Here is a 26,002-nt window from a genome sequence, read left to right as displayed (position 1 = left end):
TACCATTATATACTTAATATTTATGTCTTATGAGACTGTCAGAGGTCAGACTTTTGGACGAATCTTAGATAAGGGAGAAGCAGTTACGATGATCAATGAATTCCTTTCATAGTTCCTACAGTTTTAGCAATAATAAAAAGGTAATTGTAGCATGAGAATTGTAATTCTAATTTCAAGGGGTGTAGGGTATCTTTGAGACTTCAATCTTCCAAAAATATAGATTGCAACGATATGTATATATATACACACAAATACTATATTACTTAAATAGCATATTTATATACTGTACATACTGTCAGTGATGGGTAACATGATGAAAGCACAGCATGTCTCTGACAACATGTGCGTGTCGAGTCCTCATACTGTCTCTGAAACAACCTCCTCTGATGTGTGTGTGTGTACACACACACACGTCTATGTATGTGTGTATAAAGTGACTGGGAGGGCAGAGCAAGTGGGGGTGGGACAGCTGGTGGTGGAAATGGTGCACAGCAGCGCTGCACGCTTTCTTGCCCACCAGACAGATGTGCAAAGAGCCCACATGCTTATTACATACCAAGGTCAGGGCAAGGGAGGGACACACACACACACACACACACACACACACACACACACACACACACACACACACACACACACACACACACACACACACACACACACACACACACACACACACACACACACACACACACACACACACACACACACACATGACTTCATATGCACCACGAGGACACATGGATGTCATCAATCAAACCTGAGGCGCACGCACGCACGCACGCACGCACGCACGCACGCACGCACACGCACACGCACACACACACACACACACACACACACACACGCCAGATGTTTTGTCGCAGCCTAAGAACAATTTCAAATGCCAACTTCCTCATCCACACACAGACATACAGAGACATTAAACTCCACATGACCCCAAAAAAGCAGGCAGACGGAGACGAACAGCGGAAGAACAAAGGAGTCGGTTTTCTCATCATCCCTGTGAGGCTTCAGACGATGAATCAAGTCTGCCTCACCACCCCACGTGCGCGTGTGCGTGTGTTTATTATTTGTAATATGTGATGTGAATGTGCTCTCATGCAAACTGAAGAGGTTGCTTCTTAACTAAAAGCCCCCAATCGCCCTGCTGCCCTTGAAATCAAACAGTTCCTCTCTCAAAACCCAAGGCTGCGAAACTGCAATGTAAAATTTAACATTCATGAAGGCGGGATCTATTGCACGGCTGTTGACAGACTTAAATTTTTAGCAAGGTGTACTTACAAATGTATCTGGTACTTGACCTCAGTGTGCAGAGGTGTGATGCAGCAACTAACACATCATTTCTCACTCACACTCCAGTCATTCGACTTTATTCTGGTTGAAACGGGCCGAGATCCCGTCCATGCTGCGTGCGAGATCACTGGCGGAGGTGCAACGCAACGGATGTTGTGTGAAATAACACCTCACACTTGGTCGTGGGTTTCTTCTCCTCCACATACAGATCACAGGTTAATACCTGGCTCTGTATGTAAATGCAATCAGATTTTTGATGACAATGACGATATTAACGTGGCGTTTCAATTTATTTTGGAGCTTTTTAATCTCGCAAGTGGGTAAACACTTCATTTTCAACTAAAACTTCTGATGGCCCCTCGTCCATCTCATCCTGTGTACAGAAGAAATGACAGGCAAACGAGGGGAAACTTCACCTATTCCAAGTGAAGAGTTTTCCGTCAGTGCAGCGTGTCTGCTGGGTGTTTGTGTGCCTGAATATGCAGCAGAGACAGTCAATGATGATGATGATGATTATGGAAAAGCGATTATGCAACCCAAGCACAGCGTCACATCGTTATGATTAGCCTAGCCAGCTGTTAATTAGAGAGGAGCTGGACTCGAGCGCGGCCTCGTGTTGTTGTCAGCGGCACTGGAGCGAGAGGACACCGAGGGGAAAATCACTCGTTTACGTTTGAGCAGCGGATCGCTGGGCAGATGAACAAATGGCTGGATGGTTGGGCGGTGATGTACTGGGAGTCGTGTACAGTTTAGGAACTGTTTTGGGTTTTTTAAAGGTCCACTGGTGAGGTAATAACATGGTGTGACATTTTTTTTTAGCTATTGCTTTCCTGTCCCTTATTACAGGGCGTTTTTTGGCAACAGTGCAGTAGAGGAGAGAAGAGGGCACAACACCATTTGAGTATTTTTGGCATCATCTCACTGCATGAGGGTAGAATAATAATATTAGAGTCAGATTCATCCAAAATGTACTTTGTCTTATTCACATTTCACTATTCATATACTAGCTTCAAAGAGAAAAGGAGCACAATTACTGGCTTTGTTGCAGAAGCTGCTCATTTGTTTGGACTCAAGCTCAACTTTGACATTTTGGCCCCTCAAGTCTTAAAAGAGAGTCGGCGAGCTCGGAATTTAAAAACCAACGTGCGGAAAGACGACAGCGCTTCCGATTGGTGGACGGCCCACTCTACCTCCCAAGCAACCGCCTCCTGCATGCCCCACATGCACTGTTGTGTAGTTCCACTGTAATTGTCAAGCTGGCACAAATAAAAAGGAACAAAAAGAACCTGGAGTTCTCCCTTTAAAAATATCCACGTCATAAGCAGTCGCTTCCATCTGTAGCCGGCTACACCATGTTTTTACCCTCAGCTGGAGCAAACCCTCATCAGACAGATACAATGAGTCATAAGACATATTGTTTGTGTTTAAATTACAAACACGCGCGTGCGCGCAGGCAAAGAAGAAACACAAGTCCATCAACCAGGGAAAAAAAAAACACATTTGATTTGACAATGTCTGCTCTCTGGGTGTTGAAATGTGTAAGTGTGTATGATTATTTCCATGTCTCATGAAAGCTCTCGTCAAAGTTCTGTCTTTGTCTGGATTTGATTTTAGGATCAAGTTTAGTATCGGGTGGGGTTTTTTCCTCAGTTATTACACACTGTCTAAAGATTTCTCACGTTATTTATTGCAAGTCTTGTCTTCCCTCAAATCCTCGCCACAATGCAGGGTTACCACTTTTGAACTTGTGTGTGAATAATCTACAGTAAACCACCAGGGAGGGCCTGGCAATATGGCCTATAAATAACATAAAAATATTCTAGGATGTATCGCGATACACAACATAGATCACAATATCACTTTATGGCACTTCATAATGTTCGATTAATCCCCTTTTAAGAATACGATCACACCACAATGATGATTCTAGTAGCTGTAGCAGTCTGCAATAAAACATTCTTGTCGGATCAAGGGTCTAATGGGCTTTTTACTCATAGTGCACTGTGTCAAATTAGTAGATGTATTTAACAAAGAGCCCGAAGACTGCAGACACACCTTCATCAGCAGACACCAGGTCGCTGAAACAAACTGACTGCGGTGGTCTCAACCGGACAATGAATATGTCGGAGAACAGACAGACATAGAGGCAGAGTGGGCACAAAGGCAGACAGACTCCGTGTCTCTCCTCTACATGAATATTTCATGATTGAAAGCCCCAAAAAACCTCAAAAGGGTTCCGTGTCGAGCTTGAAGGCAAGTGTTCATCCAGAGCGCAGGTCTGTGAACCCAAAACCACAAACGCCCCCTAATTCGACCTTATTATAGCACCACAGGAGACCCGACTCGCTGACAATAAGCAGACACAGATAACATGGTGCTACTGTGGAGATATCACTGGGGGACACACAGGCCAAGTGTCTCTTAAAACACACACACACACACACACACACACACACACACACACACACTCACGCCAGTGTGCGAGAGGGGGTGTCCGACCCACATCTTGCACGCAGAAAGTGGTGTACATGTGTGTGTGTGTGTGTCATTAGACATGTCAGACAGTCTGTGTGAGGGATGCATATAGGAGCACAGTCTGTATGGAAACAGTTAACCCAAATTAGCGACAGAAGTGTAAGGACATGGAGTATATTTATACTTGTGGTTCTGTGAGTAACACTTCTGTCTCGGAGCGCTACGCGGAGCGGCCGAGCACAACCATTTCCACTACTCCACCACTACGGAGCAGGAAGAAAAGAAAAGGGGGGCGACGGATGTAAATATAACATGTCATTAAGCCGTGACAGCTTTCATCCGACCAGTTCTCTACACAGGCCTCAGTTTCTTGAAGTTAAAGAAGTATTTCTCATTTACTTGCATAAGTCCAGCATTGAAAGTTTTACTTCAGCAAAAATAAAAAATAAAGTATCACCAACATTTTCCTGAATAATCAAAAAGGAAAAAGAAGTTCAATGGCTGACTTTATTTAATGTTCGCACTATATAACACTCAGTTGCCGCTTATTCATGTTTATGACTTAGATCCTAGTTTAAGGTGGTCTTGTACTGAATTACATGACACTGAGAGGTGTTTCCCCAACTTCACAATTGAATAAACACCTCTCTAACAGGGTAACTGAACATTATATGCCTCACAACCTTGAAAAACTCTCTCTCACACACATGCTGACGTGACATTGTCAGCGCGCCAACGTCTCACACCCTCTTCAGCTGCGCAAGCCAAAGTAAGTAACCTCTCGGCACGGAGTCGTGAGCCCCTGGCAATGAGCCTGAGGTAATACTGAGTCAACCAGTGGTCAAGGGCGGACACAGAGCGAGAGAGAGAGAGAGACAGAGAAAGAGAGGGGCAGAGGGCAGAGAGAGAGAGAGAAACCATTATCCATTGAGACGAGAGACAAAGGACGGCGGGGCCTCGCCACACTCGAGTGAGAACAAATAATAGCCCCCCCCCCCCAAAAAAAATGGGACAAGACCCTCGAGTGACCCACTTTTTCACCGTGAGTAGACCAGTGACACTGCAACCGCACATGGAAATGATCAGCAAGTCACCCATAACTGTGTGAGCTTGTAGGTGTGTGTGTGTGTGTGTGTAAGAGAGAGAGAGAGAGAGAGAGAAGAGAGAGAAGAGGAGATGTGTGTGTGTGTAAGAGAGAGAGAGAGAGAGAGAGAGAGAGAGAGAGAGAGAGAAGAGAAAGAGGAGATGTGTGTGTGTGTGTGTGTGTGTGTGTGTGTGTGTGTGTGTGTGTGTGTGTGTGTGTGTGTGTGTGTGTGTGTGTGTGTGTGTGTTTGTTTGTGTGTGTGTGTGTGTGTGTGCGTGTGTGTCGGCAGAGATAGGGAGGGGCGTGGGAACGCAGCATGTGCCTCAGTTCTTCTTCACCTCTCGCTGTATCTCCGAATCTGTGTCGGCTGTGCCCCTTCAACCTCTTCGCGCTCGCCAAATCATTGCAGCATCCGTCGCCGTAAACGCTCCACAGCTGCAACTGACGATCAACTTACTAATCCGGCAATGTGTCAATCATGGACCGATTTAATCGTTGCATCGATAAGATGTCACCAAAAAAACCAACAACCGTGCAACGCACAGAGTACAAACTTATTACAAACCAAGAGAGAAGAGACAACCCTTGTGAGCAGCATTTCTTCTCACAGTCCTTTCAGCCAGATCCACTCCGGTTCACTTTCTGCCTCCTCAGCAACCTTTTACATTCATCTGTGCAACCTGAGCGGAGCCTGAGGGCAGATATCACCCGTGAGAAAAAGCTGGCGTGGAGAACTAATGAACAGGTAAGCAGGGGGTGTGAGTGCGAGCGCCTTCTCGGGGTGATTCAGCCCTTAATTGAAGTCATCAATAACGTGCCACACCAGGTCTCGCGGCGATTTCGGGTCGGGCCTGACAACCTGCCTGCGGTCCACAAATTCTCTTTTTACCACACGTGTGCACTCGGGCCCAGACCACTGAAAAAAGCTGGGAATGAAGGGAATGAAGCAGTGTCCAACGGCTCAGTCTTGATAATAACTACTATTTCTTTGAACTTAACATAAGAATCTCAGATAAATGATGTTCACGTCATATTTACAATTTACACATGCATATGTCTGCAATATGTGTGATATTAACATTGCATATACCTGGTGCCTCCTTATTTTACGACTTTTACTTTTGACATTAGTGTCATTGCCTCTTGTTGACTTGGTAACTGCTAATGCCAAGTTTCACGACTTCACAAAGTTTTCCACTTGCCCATCAGTCCATCTGCGGACTGATGACAGAGGGTCCCACACTGCTCGATCTTTCACCTGGAGAAACCCATGTCGTTCTGTTTTCTCAACTTTCTCATTTGCTGCAGTTGTCGCCGATTTCGTCTAGATATTCAGTCTGCTGGAAATCTAGTCGCGAGTCTCTCCAAACGATTGCCGATCTGGGGGTTTTGTCGGCGGACCAAAAAAAATTGTTGCTGAGTGGAAAATTGGTCAAAAAATCGTTTACTGCGAACTAAAGGCGCTAGAGATGCAACGGCAATTTCTTTCTCTCAGACGGGGGCAATAAAGCTCTCTTACACCCGCACTCCTGGAAAAGCCCATCCATCAGCATTTCAAAGGAGGTATGTCATGAGTGCAACCAAGGATCAAGAGTAATATGAAAAAGGGCCACCGCTGCACTCCAACAGATGTGACCGAGAAGATCCAAATGAGAACCTGCATTATCCAGATTGTTTCCTTCACAACCACATGGGACCCAGGCGTGTTTCCTTCGGGCACATGTCTTAAATATGCTTTAAAAAAAAGCTCTGCCTCCTGAGCAAAATGAACTCTGCATAAATTGTTCCCCATTCTGAAAAATATTTCACAGCACTTGCTCCTGTGGCGGTCGCTCATATGGCTGCGAGCCTGTTATGGCCATTTATTCATCACTCATCTGCGATGAGTCGGTTTATTTAAAAATCTGTTATGCCCTCTTTTCCTCTTTTGTCAGCTGATGTTCCGCGCCTCGAAATGATGCTGCCATATTGGAAATAGACTTGTTCTCATTCAAGTGAACACAAATGAGGTCATGCACGTGCACATATATTAATATGTGACGTCCCCGCCCCTGTTGTCCCATCAGTCACAAGTTCCGCCCAAGATCCATGAATCAGCTTCGCGCGGACAAACGGAGCGACTGTGACATCGGTGTCAAATATAGCAGCACTGCCTTCGTCTGACTGCAATGCGTCAGCAGCAGCATCTCTGCTGCCGTCCAGCCTCGACCACAAATAAACACCCGTATAAAAAAATCCACATTAATCCGCAAACATTGGCCAGACACCAGTGTCGTTGGCTCAATTCAAAAGACAGAAGACGTTACCTCCACGGGAGTCATGAAACCCTCGGGATGATGTCACACTAACATGACGTTAATTCACCAATCCTGCTTTTCACTTTAAAAACTTACATTAACATGAATGTCTGTGGTGCACTCATTAAACAAATTGAAAACTTCACAAGACTCAGAAAAAATAAGATTGTGGCAAAGTAGCCATGTGGTGTTTTTCAGTCTGGGTCTTATTCCCCAAACTTTGCGCAGCAAGCAGCACCAGACTCATAAAGCCTGACAAATGAAGTGGAATTTTAAAATACTCGTCCCTCAGTTTGAACAAAAGTTAACACATCAACTTCAATGTCACTGTCATAGTGTTGTCGCAGCAGTTGTTTTCAACATTAAAGCTCTAAAAAAACGTCGTAAGTTACATCACCTGCCATTGTTCTAACACCTCAGTGAAGAAGTTACGCTGCATGAAGTTACAGTGTGAAAGTATAATCCCAATGTGTTTGGTTGTCATTTGCTGTTGATGCAGATTTAGAATTACAGCCAAAGATTTTATTTTATTTTTTCCCTGCAAACACGGTACAGGTTTCTTTCCGAGTCAGTTTGTTCCTGTCGTGTTTTACAAATCTTTTTCGCACCATCACATCCACTCTGATTGTGTCCTGCTTCCACATCTTAAGCGAGTTAAAAATAAGTCGAAGCAGTGACACGGCACTTCTTTTGTTTTGCGCAGGGAACGAGAGTTAATGGATTTTTACTGGCAGATAGCTCTCTTTTCCCCGTAGGTCTGGCCTTGGAACAGAAATGGCAACAGAAAGTGGCCCACCGTCAATACCCATCTATCCACCTGAGTAGGATAACACTTTAACCTGGATGTGACCACTAGTATACATTTACTTTAACCTCTGAAGCTCTGAAATTGACTCTAATGGATTTATGAGAAGTGCTACTTTAGGTGTCTTGTCCTTCAGTCCACCAGTAATACCGCCAACGTCTCCTTTCATGTCTTATGAGTGCATTAACACATAAATTAGCCTGGTTAAATGATGGGATGACAATATTCCTCTTCTCTAAAAGCTGCATAGATCTTTACCATATAGACTGGAGGCTTAGTAGTATGGAGGATTATGAGAGAAGGAAAACTTGGCGTCAAGAGAGCGCAAGAGGCAAAAACCATGTGAAGAAAGTGAGACAGGTTTGCAGATTCACTGCAGCATCCGCTGCGTTTTGACTTCATGTTTAAACCTTTCTGCTCGGCTGGAGAGCAAAGACATAAGCCAGCTAGTCTGTGATCCCCAACTCGGCACATGAAAAATGAAACGCTACATTGCCAGCTAATTCACTTACGTAAGAGCCTCAACTGGGACATGAATTTTAAAGCACAGTGACGGAGAGGAATATGAAGAATAAACACAGGGCAGCTTCCAGGTAGGAGGCAGAGAGAGAAGGGGCCAAAATGTCCACATGTAATTGTCTATTACGAGTGCCAGGGCTATTTAAATTGTCCTTTGCGTTTCAGCCAACAAAAGGACAGTACATTATCATGACATGAAACATCTTCACTGCAACCATTCTACTCAGGCCATTATTTTTACATCGCAGTTGCATTTCTCCGACGCGCTGTGAAGACTTCTCCCACAAATCATCTCGCAGCCTTTGTAACACACACAGGCACAGTCGCGGGCCGCGGAGATTTAGTAACTATGATCACCACTCGGGCTGACAGCGAAGGGGTGTAATTCTCCCGCAGTGTTTTCTGGAAGCACGCCACTTTAGTTGTAATCTTGAGCCAGGACGGAGCCAGGCTGTTCTGCCACTTGCTCTTCACATGTCCAAGTCAGATGCATCGCAGTTGTCCCCAGCGCGTGTGCGTCTGTGTGTCCAGTCGAGAGCTTCAGACACGCGCGCACTTTCTCCTCTTTTATAAATAAAATTAAAATGCATTGCCAAATTTTCCTTTCGGAGTATTTTTCTTGGTCGCGGTGGCTGACAGTGCCGTGTCACAGTAGGAGGTGTGTGTTTGGACGCCAGTTGGCAAAATCTTTGTTTATGTTTCCGAAGAATGTGTCCGACGTCTAATTTATACATTTTTTCCCTCGTGTTGGGTTGGGGGAGGCGTGAGTGTCACCCACAGCTCTGTGTCTCACTGCAGCTCCGGAGCCCTATTTTGAGCAATCCAATCAAATCTGACGGATTTGATTTAAATCCCTCCGGCGACACATTAGAGCATCATCATATTACAGCAGCTAAGGACACCAAGGCTTTCCTTTTCACCGTGACTCATTCGGATCTCTGGGACAAGAGGACAAGAGGCCACACTGTGCGTGTCCTGGACATCGAAGTAAGCATCCGAGGGAACAGCGACAGTCACAAGGCTATGGGTTTTTCCACAGAGCGAGCGAGGCGGGGGGAGACACCTCTGTGCTCTGAGCGCAGCTGCACGCAGCCTTCTGGACGAGCACGCCGTTTCTGAAACACGCGCGCTTGCACATTCTCGCTCGAGTTCTCCCCCCCCCCAAAAAGACACGCGCACTTCCATAAAACTAACACATCTGCACGGACTGCACCTTTCAGGGGAACAGCAGGGGAGGCCTTGAAGAAAGATGTGTCTGCCCGAGGTGGAGCAGATTCTGTCAGTGTTGTGTTTCTCACTGAAGCCATCGCTAAACTTGGCGGGCGGATTCAATTCATTGCAGCTACTTATGCCAGCGTAGAACACTGTTTCCCACTACGTGTCCTCAACACAGTCAAGCCATCTGTGTCTTGTTCCCTAGAAGCTCTCTCTCCGTAGTTGGACGGGATTTGCTTCCCGTGCACTTGTTTTGAACAACCAAATATTACACCAGCAAAGTGTGGCAATTTTCTACCACAGCAACAAAAAGGAGCAACAGAACTTCTTGTAGTAGAACCACAATACTGACGCTGTAAGGGAAGACTTCGACGGTGCCGCCCCCCCCGGACAACGATACAGCCATCGTCTGCTGAAAGATTCATGGAGGTCTTCTGATGGGTGACCTCACCATGGATCCACTTAAGTAATCGATAGATTTATGAATATCTCACAAGGGTAATTAAATGATCCCACTCTTCTCAGGACGCGGAGCACAGACCCCGAGCATCGCAGGTCCTCGTATAGATCCGTCTCTGCGCACCGCACACACACAAGAAATACAAGAATACATTTGTGCCGACATATAAACCAAGAAACTTTCAAACTGAGGGGCAAATGTGTTGCCCTGCGGTACCAGTGTTTGCATTGCAAGGAAGAAAAAACAAGATCCCATGACAAGGCCTAAAGCAGGAGGACGTGTGTGTCTAGAGCAAATAGCACCTGGGGTGATGATTTCTGTGTGTGTGTTTTGTGTTGTGCCTCGCTGGTGACACAGGGATTCCTTGAAACACCTTGTCCTCTGGCTACCATCCAATCCGCTGCAGAGAGGGGGGGGGGGGGGGGGGGGGGGGGGGGGGGGGGGGGGAGCCGGGACAACAACATGTCAATCATTAGTCACAGCACTGCGGCTGCTCTCCGTCCCACTGAGGACATTTAAATAGTGACTGTGCTGCTCCGCCGGACGTCCGGTCAGACAATACAGTATTGTCTCCTTTCTAATCAGCTGCGTTTCTTTGTGACTTGTCCAATTAGAAACCAATCTCTCAACTGCAAGGTGTCCAGTGAGAATCCGACATCATCCTCCAATGAGAGAAGAGATGAAATCATCTCTCCACCTGTCCAAGCAGGAGCTTCTCTGAGAGTCACATCGAATGTGAAAATGTTTTTTTATTCCTCTTCAGTGGCAAAATGTAACAGATTTCACATCTTATGATAGTCAATTATGTATTTGCCTCTGCTTCACATGATAAGTGACTAACCTGAATTACAGCTGACAGGATTAGCCATGTGACTGAGCATATATAGCCGAGCCTACTGTCATGTTGTGTACACTGTTCATCATCTGCTGCGACTCCACTGCTTGTTAGCGACTCTCCGGGGGAGCGGCGTTGTTAAGATACAAGACTGTTTGCAGTTCAGAGTCGGAGTCTGTGTGCAGACCGTCTTCGCATAGCTAAAAATCGAACATCAAACCACGTGAGATATATTCAACGACAACGCTCCGCACCCTGACGGGCCATGTAAACCTTGTTGATTTGCGTTACGGAATTAAAACAAAAGGCACATTCAGACTTTGCTGTGAAGGACTCCTGTTGTTCAGACCTATTAGTGATTAGGTGACTCGATGTTCTTATGTCATCATGTGGAAGAACAGGATCCCATGTTTGCATGGTAAACATCCCATTTCATAACCTGTAAACATCATAAGACGTTGTTCATGTAGAATGACATCCCATACGGACGCTGCAACATGTGTTGAAGCTCTAGTTTACTCTCTCTAGATTACGGTTAATTTATCATCTATAACCCCGTCAATGTAACAATGTCCACATGTTACAATCATACACCACGTCGTCCTGCCTAGCAGCACTGGGGGAGCAAAGTCGGCATATCTCAGCTTACTACAACACGTGCCTTCATGATGCAACACCGATATTGGTTTACCCATCACATCAGGGTGTGTGTGTGTGTGTGTATCGCTGTGTGCACATTTGCGTGAATGGGGGCCTGTAGGCTAATGGCTACTATAGGTGAGGAGAGGGGAATACGACGCCCCCGCAACAAGTGGGCTGCAGCATCAATAATGGATGACAGAGAAGGGGATTAGACAGGGAGGGCGGAGTGGTGTGTGTATGTATTCGGCTCTACGTGTGTGTGTGTGTGTGTGTGTGTGTGTGTGTGTGTATGTGTGTGTGTGTAGCTTTACTCTGAAATATCAGTATTTGCATTTTTGCTTACATTTCGTGTATTTGTGTTAAGGAGGCAGAGCAGGAAGAGAGGTGTACAACAGAGACATATAGTACAAAGAGGTAATTAGGGAAATTGTAACATTATTCAAATGTGTGTGTGTGTGTGTGTGTGTGTGTGTGTGTGTGTGTGTGTGCGTGTCTAAGAAATGGGGCCACACTTAATGAATTGAATGTCTGAAATCTTCTGCAGGCCTTACACTGTTGGGCATACGCGACACGAGCGATTCAACAAGGCAGGCAAATGTACGTCCTCCTCGGCAGATGTGACAAGAGAAAAAATACTTCTTGGGTTGTCACTTCAGGCCGATGGCCTCCACTTCGCCCTGAGCGCGCTCTGCCATTTATAGGTCTACAAAGTGGGCCAAATGGGCGGGAGCTGCAGCGACAGTGACACGGGCAGAAATGTAAAAGTGGAACACTGGTAGAGAGAAGAAAGCTGAGAGAGGGAAGATAATAGAAGAAGGAAAAAAAAAGATTCTTGAGACGAGACCAGGTGGACACCATGTGGACACCACAGAGGAAGTAAATCCAAATCCCAAAAAACAAAAGCAGCACACGCCGATCCGCTCCATATTCTCTTCCTCCCACGTTCACAAACAGCTCTCTCTCTCTCTCTGGTAAATCTTAATAAACATTATGTTTTCAAAATCAAAAAAAAAAATACAAATCTCTCTCTCTCTCTCTCTCTCAGTTCTCAGTGGGCTGGTGGGTTTGTTTTGTTTCAACATCTTTTGGACACTATACACACCAGCGTGTCAAAAGGGGTTATTCCGAGTGCTCCTGGTCTCGTTCTGTAAAATGCCGATAACATAAACATGTGCTCGAGTTTAAAATCGCCCATTTGGACTTTAAGACAAAAGTGAAAAGGGCCCACGGCAAACATCGCACACCTTCAGCGCAGCCGTGTTATCTTGCAGCCGGGGCTATTTGCACAAGGTTTCTGTTGACGGCTTTACAGATTTCAGGCCCAACCAGAAAAACATTGCACAACTCTGCAAGAGGCACAAGACAAGAGCGGCTGCTGAGCCTCGCTCAGCCCCTGCTCCACGTCGGAGTTATGCAAATTGTTTTTCACTTTAAACAAAAAGTGTTTTTTACGTGTTTGGCTGGGGGGGGGGGGGGGGGGGGGCTACAGGTTGAGCTGGAAAAGCCAGAGAGTTGAATTTCTCGTCTGCATTTTGCTCCCGGGAGGAGAATCAGGCCAAGAGCTGCTGGCTCACAATGGGCCGAGACACAGAGACGGAGAGGGACAATACAGCTGTGGACAAAAGGCGTTTAAAATTCCGACTCTGTGCGTGAAAAGACTTCGGCGGCATCGCCCATTCAATGACACATTTCCACTCACGTTCTTCCGCTAAAAATCACACTCATCTTCATGCAGAGCTCAGCTGTGGCATCGGAAACACGTTGTCACTATTCGCGATTGTGCTTGAGCCCAGAGGCGGCGAATTGAAATCCTACGGATGACGGCTGAGAGACCGTCCGCGGCGACGTGTCCGACGGGTTTTTTTCCGCAGACGGAAGCGCCGCAGTCTCCCCGCGAACTTGAAAATCAGTTGTCATGGCCAAATTGGGCTTAAAAGCCGCCTTTATACTGCACAGTGCGCTCCGGGGCCGAACAGTGCCGAGTGAAAGGGGCAGGAAGAAGAGAGAGAGAGAGATGATCAGGGGGATAGAGAAAAGGATATTAAGTGACATAAAAAGAGAAATGGCAGAAGGAGGGATGTTACCGAAGGGCATTCAGGGAGAAGAGAGGGGAGGGAAGGGGAGGGAGGCAGATCGCAACATGAAATCTGATATTCCCCCGGAGCCCACGGTTATCCAGTCCCTCTGCAACAAGCGGCTCAACAAATAACCGGCAATAGAATGAGGAGCCAGAGTCAGAAGGAGCATGATGGAAATCAAACTCCTCTTTACATCTGGTAAGATGGTATTTTTATCTCCAGATTTTTGGTCAAATTTAACAGGTCGTGCGCTCTCTCTCGCTCTGCTCAAGATCCATGGAGGCCACGGCGCAGTCAGTCGGAGACATTTTTCTTTCTCTCTCCGGCTCCTGACTGACGTCACAGGCAGGCTGTGAGATTAATCAGTAGCCAGCCACTTTGCACATTAGTTTGATAATGTGTTGTTCTTATGGCAGGGCTTTCTCGTTCTGTGGTCTCGCTATTAAGACCTCCCTCCCCAGCTATTGTGCGCACACACTCACACCTCCACCTTTAACAGCCCGGGCAGCGCTGAACCACCGCCAGTTATTGAGCAACCCGTCCAGCTGCCCAGTGCAGACACAGTCCAATCACAAAGAGCCTGAAGGAAGGGAAGAGACACACACACACACACACACACACACACACACACACACACACACACACACACACACACACACACACACACACACACACACACACACACACACACACACACACACACACACACACACACACACACACACACACACACACACACACACACACACACACACACAGAAAAAAAGAGAGAGAGAGAGAGTTGATGGGCCCAAAGGAGGCAGAAGGCTCAGAGTTGTGGTAAAGGAAGGGCTGCTGGTTGGCTGTAAATATGTGTGTGTGTGTGTGTAATTTTTTTTTGTGTGTGTGTGTCCATACTAGGCTTGGCTTGGGGGCAGACAGTTCAGACAGTTCCAGGTTGGTAGAAACACCTGATCACAACTGGCTTTGCCGTTCAAAAAATGAAGAATGCAGCAACAGATTGTCCGAATCGGACCAATCACAGCAGCAGGAAATTTAACGGAACATTCAGGCGAGGCGTAGCAACCGGGTAGCGCGCCCACTCGCTCGCCGTGAATATCCCAGAGATGTGCCTGCTGTATTCTTACATGGGCTCATGTATTGAGCTTGTGTATTGATTAAAGAGACGCCAACAAGAGTCCGAGGGACAGTATGTCCCTGAATTTGCCCTGCCCGAAGAGGACGAGGTCTCTCATCCGGTTGCTCTTCGTTTGAAGCTGCGCAAAGCTAATAAGTTCGGAAGCCTTTCCTCCCTCTTCTCCGGCCTCTCCGTTTCGCCGTGGAAACGGCTTCAGGCGTTTTTCTGACCCCGCAGAAGCGCAACGATGACTCGTGCGCTTCTCTTCTACCAAAGCAATAAAAAAAAGAAGAGATGCACCACTGTACCAACACTGGATATTACAAGCTACCGAGTAATTTAATGAGGAAAGGTTTTGACCATCACGGTCATTGCCTGGCATTAATCCTGAATCGGACCAACGCAGGCTAATGGACAAAGACAGACGGATATCAAGGACGTTCATGAAGTCAAGGACAGGGAATGACACTATATCTTACCATATCGTATAGCTTAACCCCCGGTGAGCCACACTCCTCGCCACAGAGTAAGCCGAGGTTAACTCCATTAGTCAACTAAAGTCAACTAAACCAATGAATTCTAAGCTTTTTAACTGTCCGTGTCCACACACAAACACCGCATCGACACGGAATGGGCATATGGACAGACAGAAGAAAGAAATGCAGGCATGCAGACGTGGAGGAATAGCTGGAGGTAAAGAAAAAAAGCAAAAGGGAAAGAGACCGAGACTCCCGGAGAATCAGCCGCGCGGGTGCAGGGGAACAGACCTCGGCCGTCTGCACCGTTCTGCAACAGGGAGACATTTGGCATTGATTGTGTTGTTTTATAGGCATTCGTCAGTTAAACCCCCCATTGCACAATTACAGAGAGCTCTTGCAGAGAGGGGGAGTTGTGACTTTGATCTCTCCCTGCTCTTTTCCCCTCGCTGGGAGGAAACCCCGCGGAAACAAAGGGCGGTAAAAGGTGATGCACCTCTAATTGGCTGCGAGCGAGAGAAACGAGGAGTAGCTGGATGGATGGAGCAGAGATGGAGAGGATTAGATGGGGGGAAAAAATAGAAAACAAGTACGATCAGACAAAAGAGGAAGAGAAGAGAAGAGCGGAGGAGAGGTGGAGACTGCTGCATAAAATTAAAAGAAAAGCTGCATTTGAAACATGTATTTTCTTTCTATCTAGTATAATCTAATCTAGTCCAGTCAACAATGTCATTAGTCAGTTCATAACTTAATCCCTTTATTGAACATCATTTTTTGGCCAGAGAATGTGTAACATTATTCAGGTTTGTCACACACACACACAGTGAATCATGCATATACACATGCCAACGCTGACGATAATCCTCATGTGTGACATGTAGGACATCATGCATTAGTCCTGTAATGAGCGCAGTTCGATGCGAGCTGTGCTACATGGGGGGAGAAAAAAAAAGTCATGGTAATCTGATTGTTGGCCAGTTTCTAATTCCCAGACTAAAGGGTGGAGATTAGGGCTCGTTGATTTTTGACAATGACTAGACAGGTTTCTGTTGCCCTTTAATCCAGAAAAAACAATATCAGCAGGCTTTCATTTGTTTAAGACATATGCAAGAAGATGTCAAGTTTGTGTAAATCATTGAGAGAGAATGTTTGAACTATTACAACAATTAAATCATTAACCGACCTTCCTGAATCTAAAATATACAAGTTACAAGGGCACTCCGGCGATCATTGAACTTCCACACATTCGAGGAACTTGTGTCTCAGGAATCCAAAAACACCGGAACCTACATTACCCATGATGCACGTGGTGATTGTTACAGTTTGTAACAAGAACTCTGCATGCATTTTTGTCCACGGTAAGATAACCTATGTCGCCCGAGTTCATTTCTTTACACTTGTTTTCAAGTTTGTGATACTTCCTGTGACCCTTTAATGTCCAGACAAGAGCATCAGTGAATCTAGACAGCTCTGATGGCCGTGCGGGTCATGCTGGTATTAATCATCATAGACGGCATATTTCCCTGTGGTCTTAAACAGAAACCAGCTCTTTCTTTCCACCCCCCCCCCCCCCCGGCTTTAACCCAGGCCCTTGCCGAGCTGACCGTGATTAACGACCCATGCAGCTAACCTAGAAATACATAGGAAACCAGAAGACACACACCAGCGAGCACTTCCACTGCAGGGCCAGGGCCCTGTGGTGAGCGAGCGGTTAGCGGTGGACGCTAACTAGCGCAGTTTCCGTGCAGCTGTGGGGCCAATCCAGAGGGCGAACGCGGCGCCTGCGACAACGCGGGCCACGCTGCAGAGAGGGCCAAGATGGCCGCCGTTCAAAAGTTACGGCGGCGGGGGAGAAGCAAGTCACCAGAATTTATGGAAGGGAGTTTCCAGAGCTTTCGTTGTTTTTTATTTTAACGAGAGCCGTCGGTCACCAGAGGAAAGATTGTGGCCGGTTGCTTGGCATAGGAAATATACAAGCGCACACAAAAAGGAGAAGAAATAAACAGAGGCAGGGAGGAGTAATTCCCCTTCGGAGGGCTGTGAGCGTTTAAGTGTGTTTGTATTTGCATGTCTGCGTCTGCAGTGTTCAATAATGATCATCGAGTCTGCTTCCCCTTCACCCCGCGTCTACAACTCTGCCCCAGGCCTGAAACTAATGGATGGAGGACACATACGATCACTTCCTGTCTTTAAACCCGAAGAAAGCCGGGCACTTTGACGCTCACTGAGGAAACTTCTGGAGCTGCCAGGGCCAGACCCAGTGACCGGCTGCACTTCCACTGCAGAAGCAATGGATGCAACACCAACAGACAGATGCTTGACCAATTTTGACCATGTTTTTTTCGAGTGGGGAGAGAGATGTATGTTGTACATGGACTATTTGGACCTACTGTTTTGCTTTGATCTCTTTAAATTGTATTTTTTATAGTGTTTATTCTGATATTTCAAAGTTAAGAGACTACTAAAGGGCTAAGTTCCGGTCGCTTGGAGGATGATGCCGTGTCGTATCAAAAAAGAAGAAAAACCCTGCACAGTATGAACTATTAATGCTCCAGAACATGAGAGATGTCATTTATAATATAGAGAGTAGTTAAATCTAACAACGCAAACAGTGAATTAGTCAACGGGCTTTTCACTTGGCTTAGAAAGGGAAGTTTTCTTCCTCCATAACTGATCCCAGCAAAGGGAACAAAGGGACCGTTTTGAGGCTGCACAATTGGTCCGAGCAGGTTGAACCGGGCCCAATGAAAGGCTGAGCTGAGCACCCAGCTGGCAAGAGAAGGCAGATACAAGCCCCCCTCCCTCTTTTTTTCTTTTTCTTTACCCCTTCTTGCTCTCCACCACTCGGGGCCTGATTGTGAGCCTGCAGCTCATGTGTGCCGGCTGAGGTAACCAAGGCTCTCACTGCCAGACTCACTCAGCAGCACACAGTGAACAAGCCTTTTTAAGAGCTGCAGTCACCCCCTCAGCCCTGCTCCCTCCTCCCTCCTCCGCCCTCTTCCCGCCCTCCCTCAGTGTGAAAAGGGGGTCATTGTGCCACACCAGACTACTGTAAAACATGTGGGGTTGGTCAGAGAGGAACCACTGACAAAATGTGTCTCAGTGTCTCGCGAAGCTGTTTGTGCCCATCCTTTTCCTTTTCATCCTCTTCATCCACACATGGACGTACATGCTGAATCACATGGTGCAAAGGACACAACACACATGGTTCACAGGGGGAACGTCACACTATGATGCCACAGGCCGTCATCTCCGCTAATCAACACTCAACTCCGGTTTGCTGGGTGACGTTGAGCAACAAAATATATTTAGAGAAATACCCGGAAACGCAGATGGTGACATCATCACATTTAATCTGCAAAATGTCCCTCGGGGACACCGAGCCCTTTCACGGCGACAGTGTTTTGGCCTTTTCCAACACATGCTATAATACACACAATGACACACGCACCCCCCGCAAGGTTTGATTTGATGATTTTCAGGTCAAAGGTCCAAAAATAGGCTGAGAAAAACAGTGTCTTTTAAGACACACGTGAAGCAGGACTGGGTTGCATCAGCCATATGGAAGTCCATGACTAAGGCCATGTGAGATAAAGTCGGTCTAAGTAACCAGAAGCTAGTTTCAAACCAGTCCCTCCACCCATCCATCCCCTTCCACTTGCCATGGTGACAGCGGGCTAAACAGGGTATAACAGACGTCCCTCTCCACAGAAACATTTTCCAGCTCCTCCTCCTCCTGGGATCCTGAGCTTTCCCGCAGGCCAGATGGGATATGTAATAACCCGGAGTTCTGTGTCCGCCGCTGGGTCTCTTGCCAGTTGGACGTGCCCTGAACCTCCATGGGAAGTCGAACAGAAAGCCTCCTAATCAGTTGCCAGAACCATTCAAACCAGAGATTCTTTTAATCGGGTTGTGTCATGGTAAATACTTGCACTAGTAATGAGTAAATTGGCTGGGCCTGCTTAAATATAAATATTACCTAGTTTTACTGAAGTTTGTGTACATGGTAAAATAGTGAATCATAGAGTGAATCATATTGGGGATGAGAAGTAGTTTGTGAGGTACAGCCCATTTGAAGTCAGAGATGTGTAAATCGTGGAGTACAGAGTTTAGCTGTTTTAACCTTGACCCCTACAGTACATGCCTTTTAGACCGGCAAATTACCAATGAAATAACCAAACCACTCTGCATTTACATGATACTTCACAATAAAAACATCATTCATCAATAAAAAGAAGAAGAGATAAATAGCCCCGAGACCAGAAAGGACAGACAGCGCAGGAGTGTGTAACCTGTCTAAAATGGGAGCCGCTGAGGGGGACCCAGCTGAGGGAGGTGGAGGTCGTGGACAATACCACCATTGAAGCTTTTTCCTCGGGGCCCGTTCTGCTGTGGCATCGCTGCCCTCTGAGACACAAACCCACAGGTATTCGCTGGTTTTTAGAGGCAGAATTCTCTTCAAATGAATCAATGGAAACAGCGAAATTGGAAAGAGACTTGGCATTTTTGGTTGCCGCCCATTTCAATACCGAAGGTAGTGAAAGCTCCCTTTCTTCAGTTGACTGACACTAAAACTTTGTGTGTGTGTGTGTGTGTGTGTGTGTGTGTGTGTGTGGTTTGGTTGCTGAACTCGAGGCCACCGGACACATTAACTTATCTTCATTCAGCTTTCCACAACTCTAATACATTTTTGCTCCACCTTTCCCTACTGCCTGTGTGCGAGCAGCGTCTTGATGGTTTCATTTTATTTATATTTTTTTCTGGCTTGACTACGCACTCTTGCCCTTCCCCTTAAAGAAAAAAATCTATTTCGAGTTCCACATTTCATGGGAATTTTCTTCACTTTGTTCTAGATTTTTTACTTGCAGGAAAGATGAGATGGTGATGTGAAACAGACTTGTCAGTATCCCAGCGCGAATGATCAAATACGAGACGTGACATCGCTGCGCTCGTGTTTCTTCAATCCACATCAAAAGCGAAACGTTGGCAGCTGAAGGTTTTTGCCCTCGAAACCTGTTTCGCTTTTTTGTTTTTGTTTTCCATGAGCCAAGATTGAAGTTGCCAAGCGCCTCCGCTTTCCCGATCAGCGAAAGTCAAGGGAGATATATGTCTTTATTTGAATATTCATTTTGTCATCCTGTTTTTTGCGTCGCAGTCACAAAGGCCTGCTAATCTCTGCTCGGTGTGTCAACTTCTGATCCCGAAACCACCTCAAAGTTAAATACACAAAACACACATGATGAAAGCGATTACTACTGTTGTTGGCATGCAATGGAGAAAGAGAAGAGAAGAGAAGATGGTGTGACTCTTTCACAAAAGAGACAAGAGGCATTTTCAGACTCGGGTCGAACACTGGCACAAATACCTTCTTTCTTCTCGAATACGTTCTGAACATTATCTACGTGGCACGACGCAGAAAATCCATACGCACGCACACGCACACCTATCACTTAAGGCGAAGCAGCCTCGAGGTATACGAGTAAACACCGCACGCGTGTGTCTTTGTGTGTGTGTGTGTGTGTGTGTGTGTGTGTGAGCCCGGGTCTGTGCATTTCTGTTACGCAACGGGGAGTTCTTCCCATCTGTGCTCCTCCGCAGCCCCCGCATCCCTGACCAATGAAGCGAGAAATGACAGCTCTGCCTTGCACTCTGCCTCCCTCGGTCTTCCTCACAACACCGTCCCACTCTTCATTATCATCATCATCATCATCATCATCATCATCACTAAAACACACACTCTTGGCTCTTCATCCCTTACTAGCCTCTCTCTCTGCTCTGGCTCACACACCGGGGTTGTCAAAAAAACAAAACACGATTGAATATTTATCATCACAATCACCTTCACTGTCAGCCTCACGCCCATCTGCCCTCAGCTTAAACCCCAACTAGAAAACAAGACCCCTCCGCAGGGTGTCCAACCAACATTTCACTTCTTATGCTCAAATTCCAGATTATCCCACTAAGTGCTTAGCTGTCTAAACCCCCCCCCCCCCCCCAATCCCACAGGCCCCATCCTCCCATCTCCGTCCCTGCTCTTCCGGCTCGCCTGGCTCCCCCACAGGGCTCATTGTTGAGGAAAAGATGTTAAAACAAAGAGAGAAGCAGACAGTGAAGCAGATAATCCTAAACACAGCAGCTGGGGAATTTGCTCGCCATTTCGCTGGGTACCGAACACAATCTCAATTGTCGCCAGGACTAGCTTACGGACATTAGCGTTCCGTTGATGGGGTTTGCCTATCGCTCGCCAGCGGGGAAAGGGGAAGGGTAATTAAAAAAAGGGAAGATGCCTCTCTCACATTCACCGCAAGTATGTCTGAGATGGCATTCCAGACGGGATGCGGTGGTCCTGCACTTTGACCGGAGCGTCCCGTCTGGAAAAACATTTCAGGCGATTCCTCCGGGGGGCCGCCGTCGCGTCAGTGGCTGTATTCAAAATGAATGAATTATAGATGCACAGAGACCTCCTCTGTTCAGGATATTTAAGCAATGAGCCAGGGTCGGGTTCCAGACAGTAATGCTATCCAGGATGATGAGCCCCAATACTGAGTCACAGTACTACAGCAGGAAATTAGGCCTCAAGTTAGCTGTAAACTTCATTTTACAGGTAGGTATTTCTCATAGGCAGGAGTAATAACATTTCAACTGCACCTGTGTGTCCATTTTTTATTTTAGCTTTTTTTATTTTTTGAGTTCTCCCTTCCCCCTCCTAACACTCCAATTCTCCACTTCCTGACTTTCTCTTCCCCACTTCCAAGTTCATGCTGGCGCCGGAGCAGGTGTGCGTTGCCAGCGCCCCGCTGCCTGTCTGGTCCGGCAGGGCGCCGGTCCCAAATCTGTTACAATACAGTGGGCGCTAAAAAAACAATTACTCACGTCCCCGGCAGAAATCCATAGAGAGACAACGCGCCAAAATGTGCACCGCGGCTGCAGACCGCACATTCGCAAACGGCACTCCAAGTCTAAAAATTGTCAAAACATCTGAGCGAACCCAAGCGGCGTGTGGTTTCAGTTCCTGCGAGCTGGCGCAGACTCTACAGTGGAAACTTTACGGAGGAATTACAGTAAACTAAGCCCCGCTAATGTGGTTCTTGAAGCAACACACTCCACTGGTGTTGTGATTGGGCCTGGCAGCCCGGAGCCCAGGTCTTTGGCTCCGGGCTGCACATCTATCCGATAGCCGCCGTTCTATTACAGGTGCCATGGCTGGAAGGCTGCAAATTAGCGGTTAGGGATAATTGTTTGGAGAGAGATTACAGTGGGTTTCTTTTGTCCTGCACCGTTGTATGAGCAAGTAAATAGTTCCAGGGGCTCGTCTTCTACTCTGTCACACTTGGGACAGACAGACGGACAGATAGACAGAGAGACAGACAAAAAGGCAGACGGACAGACAGGCAGACGGACAGAGAGACAGACAGAAAGGCAGACGGACAGACAGACAGACAGACAGAAAGGCAGATGGACAGACAAACAGACAGACAGAAAGGCAGAAAGGCAGACGGACAGACGGACGGACGGACAGACAGACAGAGAGACAGACAGACGAACGGACAGACAGAGAGACAGACAGAAAGGCAGAAAGGCAGACGGACAGACGGACGACAGACAGACAGAGAGACAGACAGAAAGGCAGACGGACAGACAGACAGACAGACAGAGAGTCAGACAGGAAGGCAGACGGACAGACAGACAGACAGAGAGACACCTGTGATTGGAATTCCATACGCAGAGCCACAGGAGTTGTCTGAGAAAGGCTAGACCTGCAGTTTCAACTCAACCTGACCACATTTATTGTTCACCCACCCGACTGACATTCCAGGAATAAGCAGAGGAGGATCTTTCATCTGTCTCCCACGCGAGGCCTTCCAGAGGACACACAATGCTGCGTGTCTGCGCACACACACACGCGCGCACACACACACGCACACGCGCACACACACACACGCACGCACACGCACACACACACACACACGAACGCACGCACACACACAGACACACCAGCGTGCAGCCGGGATCAATCACTTGAACATTTGGCTGCTTTGTGGTTTTAAGAGGGAAGAGGCTAAAAAAATTGCTAAAGAAAATAGATGCCAAAATGATTTCAGCATGACTAAATTACACTCATTCGGACATTCACTAATGCTTTCATTAATGTTTCCCTCCCCTGCACACAACCAGGCACACTGGGGTTTCTGCGTGGGCTCTGAGACGTCCTTTGCATCAGCCCACATGCTCTCAACAAAGATTAAAGACGGCATGCAGCACTCACCTAGGTGGTCTCCATGGAAACTGTTGTCATGGGATGTTCTACCGTGGGGCAAGAGGTCATGATGGGCGGCAGGTGGCCAGATTTGACCGGTCTTGCGAACACTCACAATGGTGGCCTCAGACATGACCACGTGGCCTCCCTGCTGCCGGTGGTGGCGCTTCTGAGACTGCGGCGTTGGCGGGCTGCTGCTGTCCAACGAGTGCTGGGAGTTCTGGGAGTTCTGGGAGGGCGAGCGGCTCTTCTCTCTGAAGGGCCGACGGAAGGCCGTGGTGGGGCTGGGCGAGACGTGGCTGGACTGGCCCGAGGAGAAGTCCTCCTCGCTGGACGTCAGGTTCTCGTTGGAGCTGCAGTCTGGCGTGTAGCCGCCGCCCCCGCCCACATCCTCAAAGCTACCAGGGGAGTATGAGCGGCGAGGCCAGGTCAGGAGGTGGTCGTCTGCTCCCCCGTGCTCTCTCATTGTGACCCCGCTGCCACCTCCGCCCCCAGCACGACCGTCTCCACCGCCGCCTTCACCCATCATCACCCCGCCGACGTAGACGCTGGAGTAGGCCTGGAAGTCAGAGGGCTGCCAGGGCGGGGGTGGAGGTTTGCCCCCGTTGGCCCTCCCTGAATGCCTCTGATTGGGCTCTCCATCTTCATATTCTGCGTCGTAGCCACAGGTGCTCTCAGTGGACCGGCCTCTGTACACCGGCCTGGCGCGGAGCTCCCCGGCCACTGTTGCCAGGTTACCTGGGAGGGAGTGAAGAGACCTCTTGCGCTCCATCTGCATGGCCTGGCTGCCCAGGGTGCTGATCTTGTCGGAGACTTCGCGGTCGTTGACCCTGACCAGACCCCTCTCGTGGTGGAATTCCATGTTGGTGTAGAACGGCGGCGGCGGCGGCGGCAGCTGCTTCTCCTGGCCCTTGGCTACGTCAACCCCAGAGTGAGAGTTGGCCCGTTTGATCCTCTCAAAGTTGGATCGAAGAGCCGCCACGCCGAGGCCCATCCCGAGCTTGTCCTTGGGGTCAGAGGGCAGCTCCTTGTCCGGGGGTGGCAGGGTGGGCCTGCGGGGAGAGACGGAGACGCCGCCCCTCTGCTTGGACGGCGAGAGGCCGTCCAGGCTGTCGCAGGACGTCGACTCAACCTGCTGGGGCACCTCGAAGGCCGACTCCAGGCCGTCTCCGTGGGATGCTGACTTTCTGGCAGGTGGAGGTCTGGGTTTGGTCCTGCTAGCTCCATCCCCCAGGGGCTGAAAACGGCTCCTGTCCACAGCAGCCCCCCCACAAACGGCGCCATAGCCTCCACCACCAACCACTACTCCGACCACGCCGGTCTCCTGCATGTGCGGCTGCTGGGACTGCGACTCTGCGCCCTGGGGGGCCGCGGGGTCCACCCCCTCGTTCAGCGGCGTCCTCCGGAAGCCCCAGCGCTGCTTGTCGTAGCTCTTCCTCTCCTTGGCCAGGAGGGTCTGCAGGTAGATCATGCGAAAGCGCTCCTTGTTCACCTCCTGCTCCAGGCGCCGGATGGTCGCCTTGCACCTCTCCAGCTCGTGCTCGATTCCTCCGACCGACCGCAACTCCATCTTCGGGGGCTCCGACTCCGGGAACTGCGCTTTCCACGCCTCGATGAAGCCCACCGGCTCCACCATATTGTTCCTGGCTTATTTCTGAGCGCGGGAGGGGGGGGGGAAGATGCCAAGGGCGCACCGTTCGTCCCCCTTCAGTCCACTGGCGGGGTCCTCTCTCCTCACAGGCCTTCGGGCGACCCGCTCAGAAACGCGCAGTCTGATCGCGGACACTTGTCGTGGGCTGCGCGGTCGCGACAACGCATCCCACTCTGAACGAGGGGAACCGGCCGCTCGGTGGCGGGGATCGCCGGGAATGCGCGACGGGGCCCAGCAGGGAGTGAAACACCGGAGCAAAGTGCGTGTTTCTCATGCATCATTCCCAGAACAGGGCACTTTTCAGAGGAGGGAATTTAAAAAAAGAAAAAAAAAAGAAGAAAGAAAAAGAAATCTCAGCATGGACGCAGCGACTGCTTGTGTCTTTGTGGAGCCGGGTGATGTGGATCTCGGAGGGCAAACTGAGGAAAGTGGTTTTCATCCAATCCTGGTCCACTCACCAGTGAGAGCTGGTCCCTTCACTCCTGCCCATCGACCCCAGGTGCCGCCGGACCCAGCGCCTTTGTAGCAGCAGCGCTCGATGAGACCGGAGAGAGAGAGAAAGAAAGAAAGAAAGAAAGAAATCAGCAAATCAAAACAAGCGACGACCCAACATCTGCGTTTCTCCTCAGAGGGGGCGACCGAGCGCGAGAGACGCGGTTCCATCCATTATCCCCTCTTTTCTTCCTCCGCGGCAACACGCACGCGAGACTGTTGTCGGTCCAGCTTCTTCCTCGGCCGTGATGGTGTCGCTGTGTGCGCGCGTGTGTGTGCGCGCGCGCGCTCCCATCTCCGGCC

At 48.4% G+C, this 26,002-nt stretch overlaps 1 protein-coding gene across 1 annotated transcript in view; it reads right to left on the bottom strand.

The window, feature by feature from the left end:
- bcr (BCR activator of RhoGEF and GTPase) overlaps positions 1–25,955 on the bottom strand; it is a 72,015-nt gene extending 46,060 nt beyond the window's left edge. The window contains exon 1 of the mRNA XM_035607335.2: positions 23,566–25,955. Coding sequence (XP_035463228.2) covers positions 23,566–25,192 — 1,627 coding nt within the window. The 5' untranslated portion in view covers positions 25,193–25,955. The remainder of the gene's footprint in view (positions 1–23,565) is intronic.
- Positions 25,956–26,002: the final 47 nt, after the last annotated feature.

The sequence above is a fragment of the Scophthalmus maximus genome, chromosome 20, assembly GCF_022379125.1.
Source record: "Scophthalmus maximus strain ysfricsl-2021 chromosome 20, ASM2237912v1, whole genome shotgun sequence".
In the NCBI taxonomy this organism is placed as follows: domain Eukaryota; kingdom Metazoa; phylum Chordata; class Actinopteri; order Pleuronectiformes; family Scophthalmidae; genus Scophthalmus; species Scophthalmus maximus.
The sequence above is the reverse complement of the archived record's forward strand: the minus strand, read 5'-3'. Positions and strand labels throughout refer to the sequence as shown.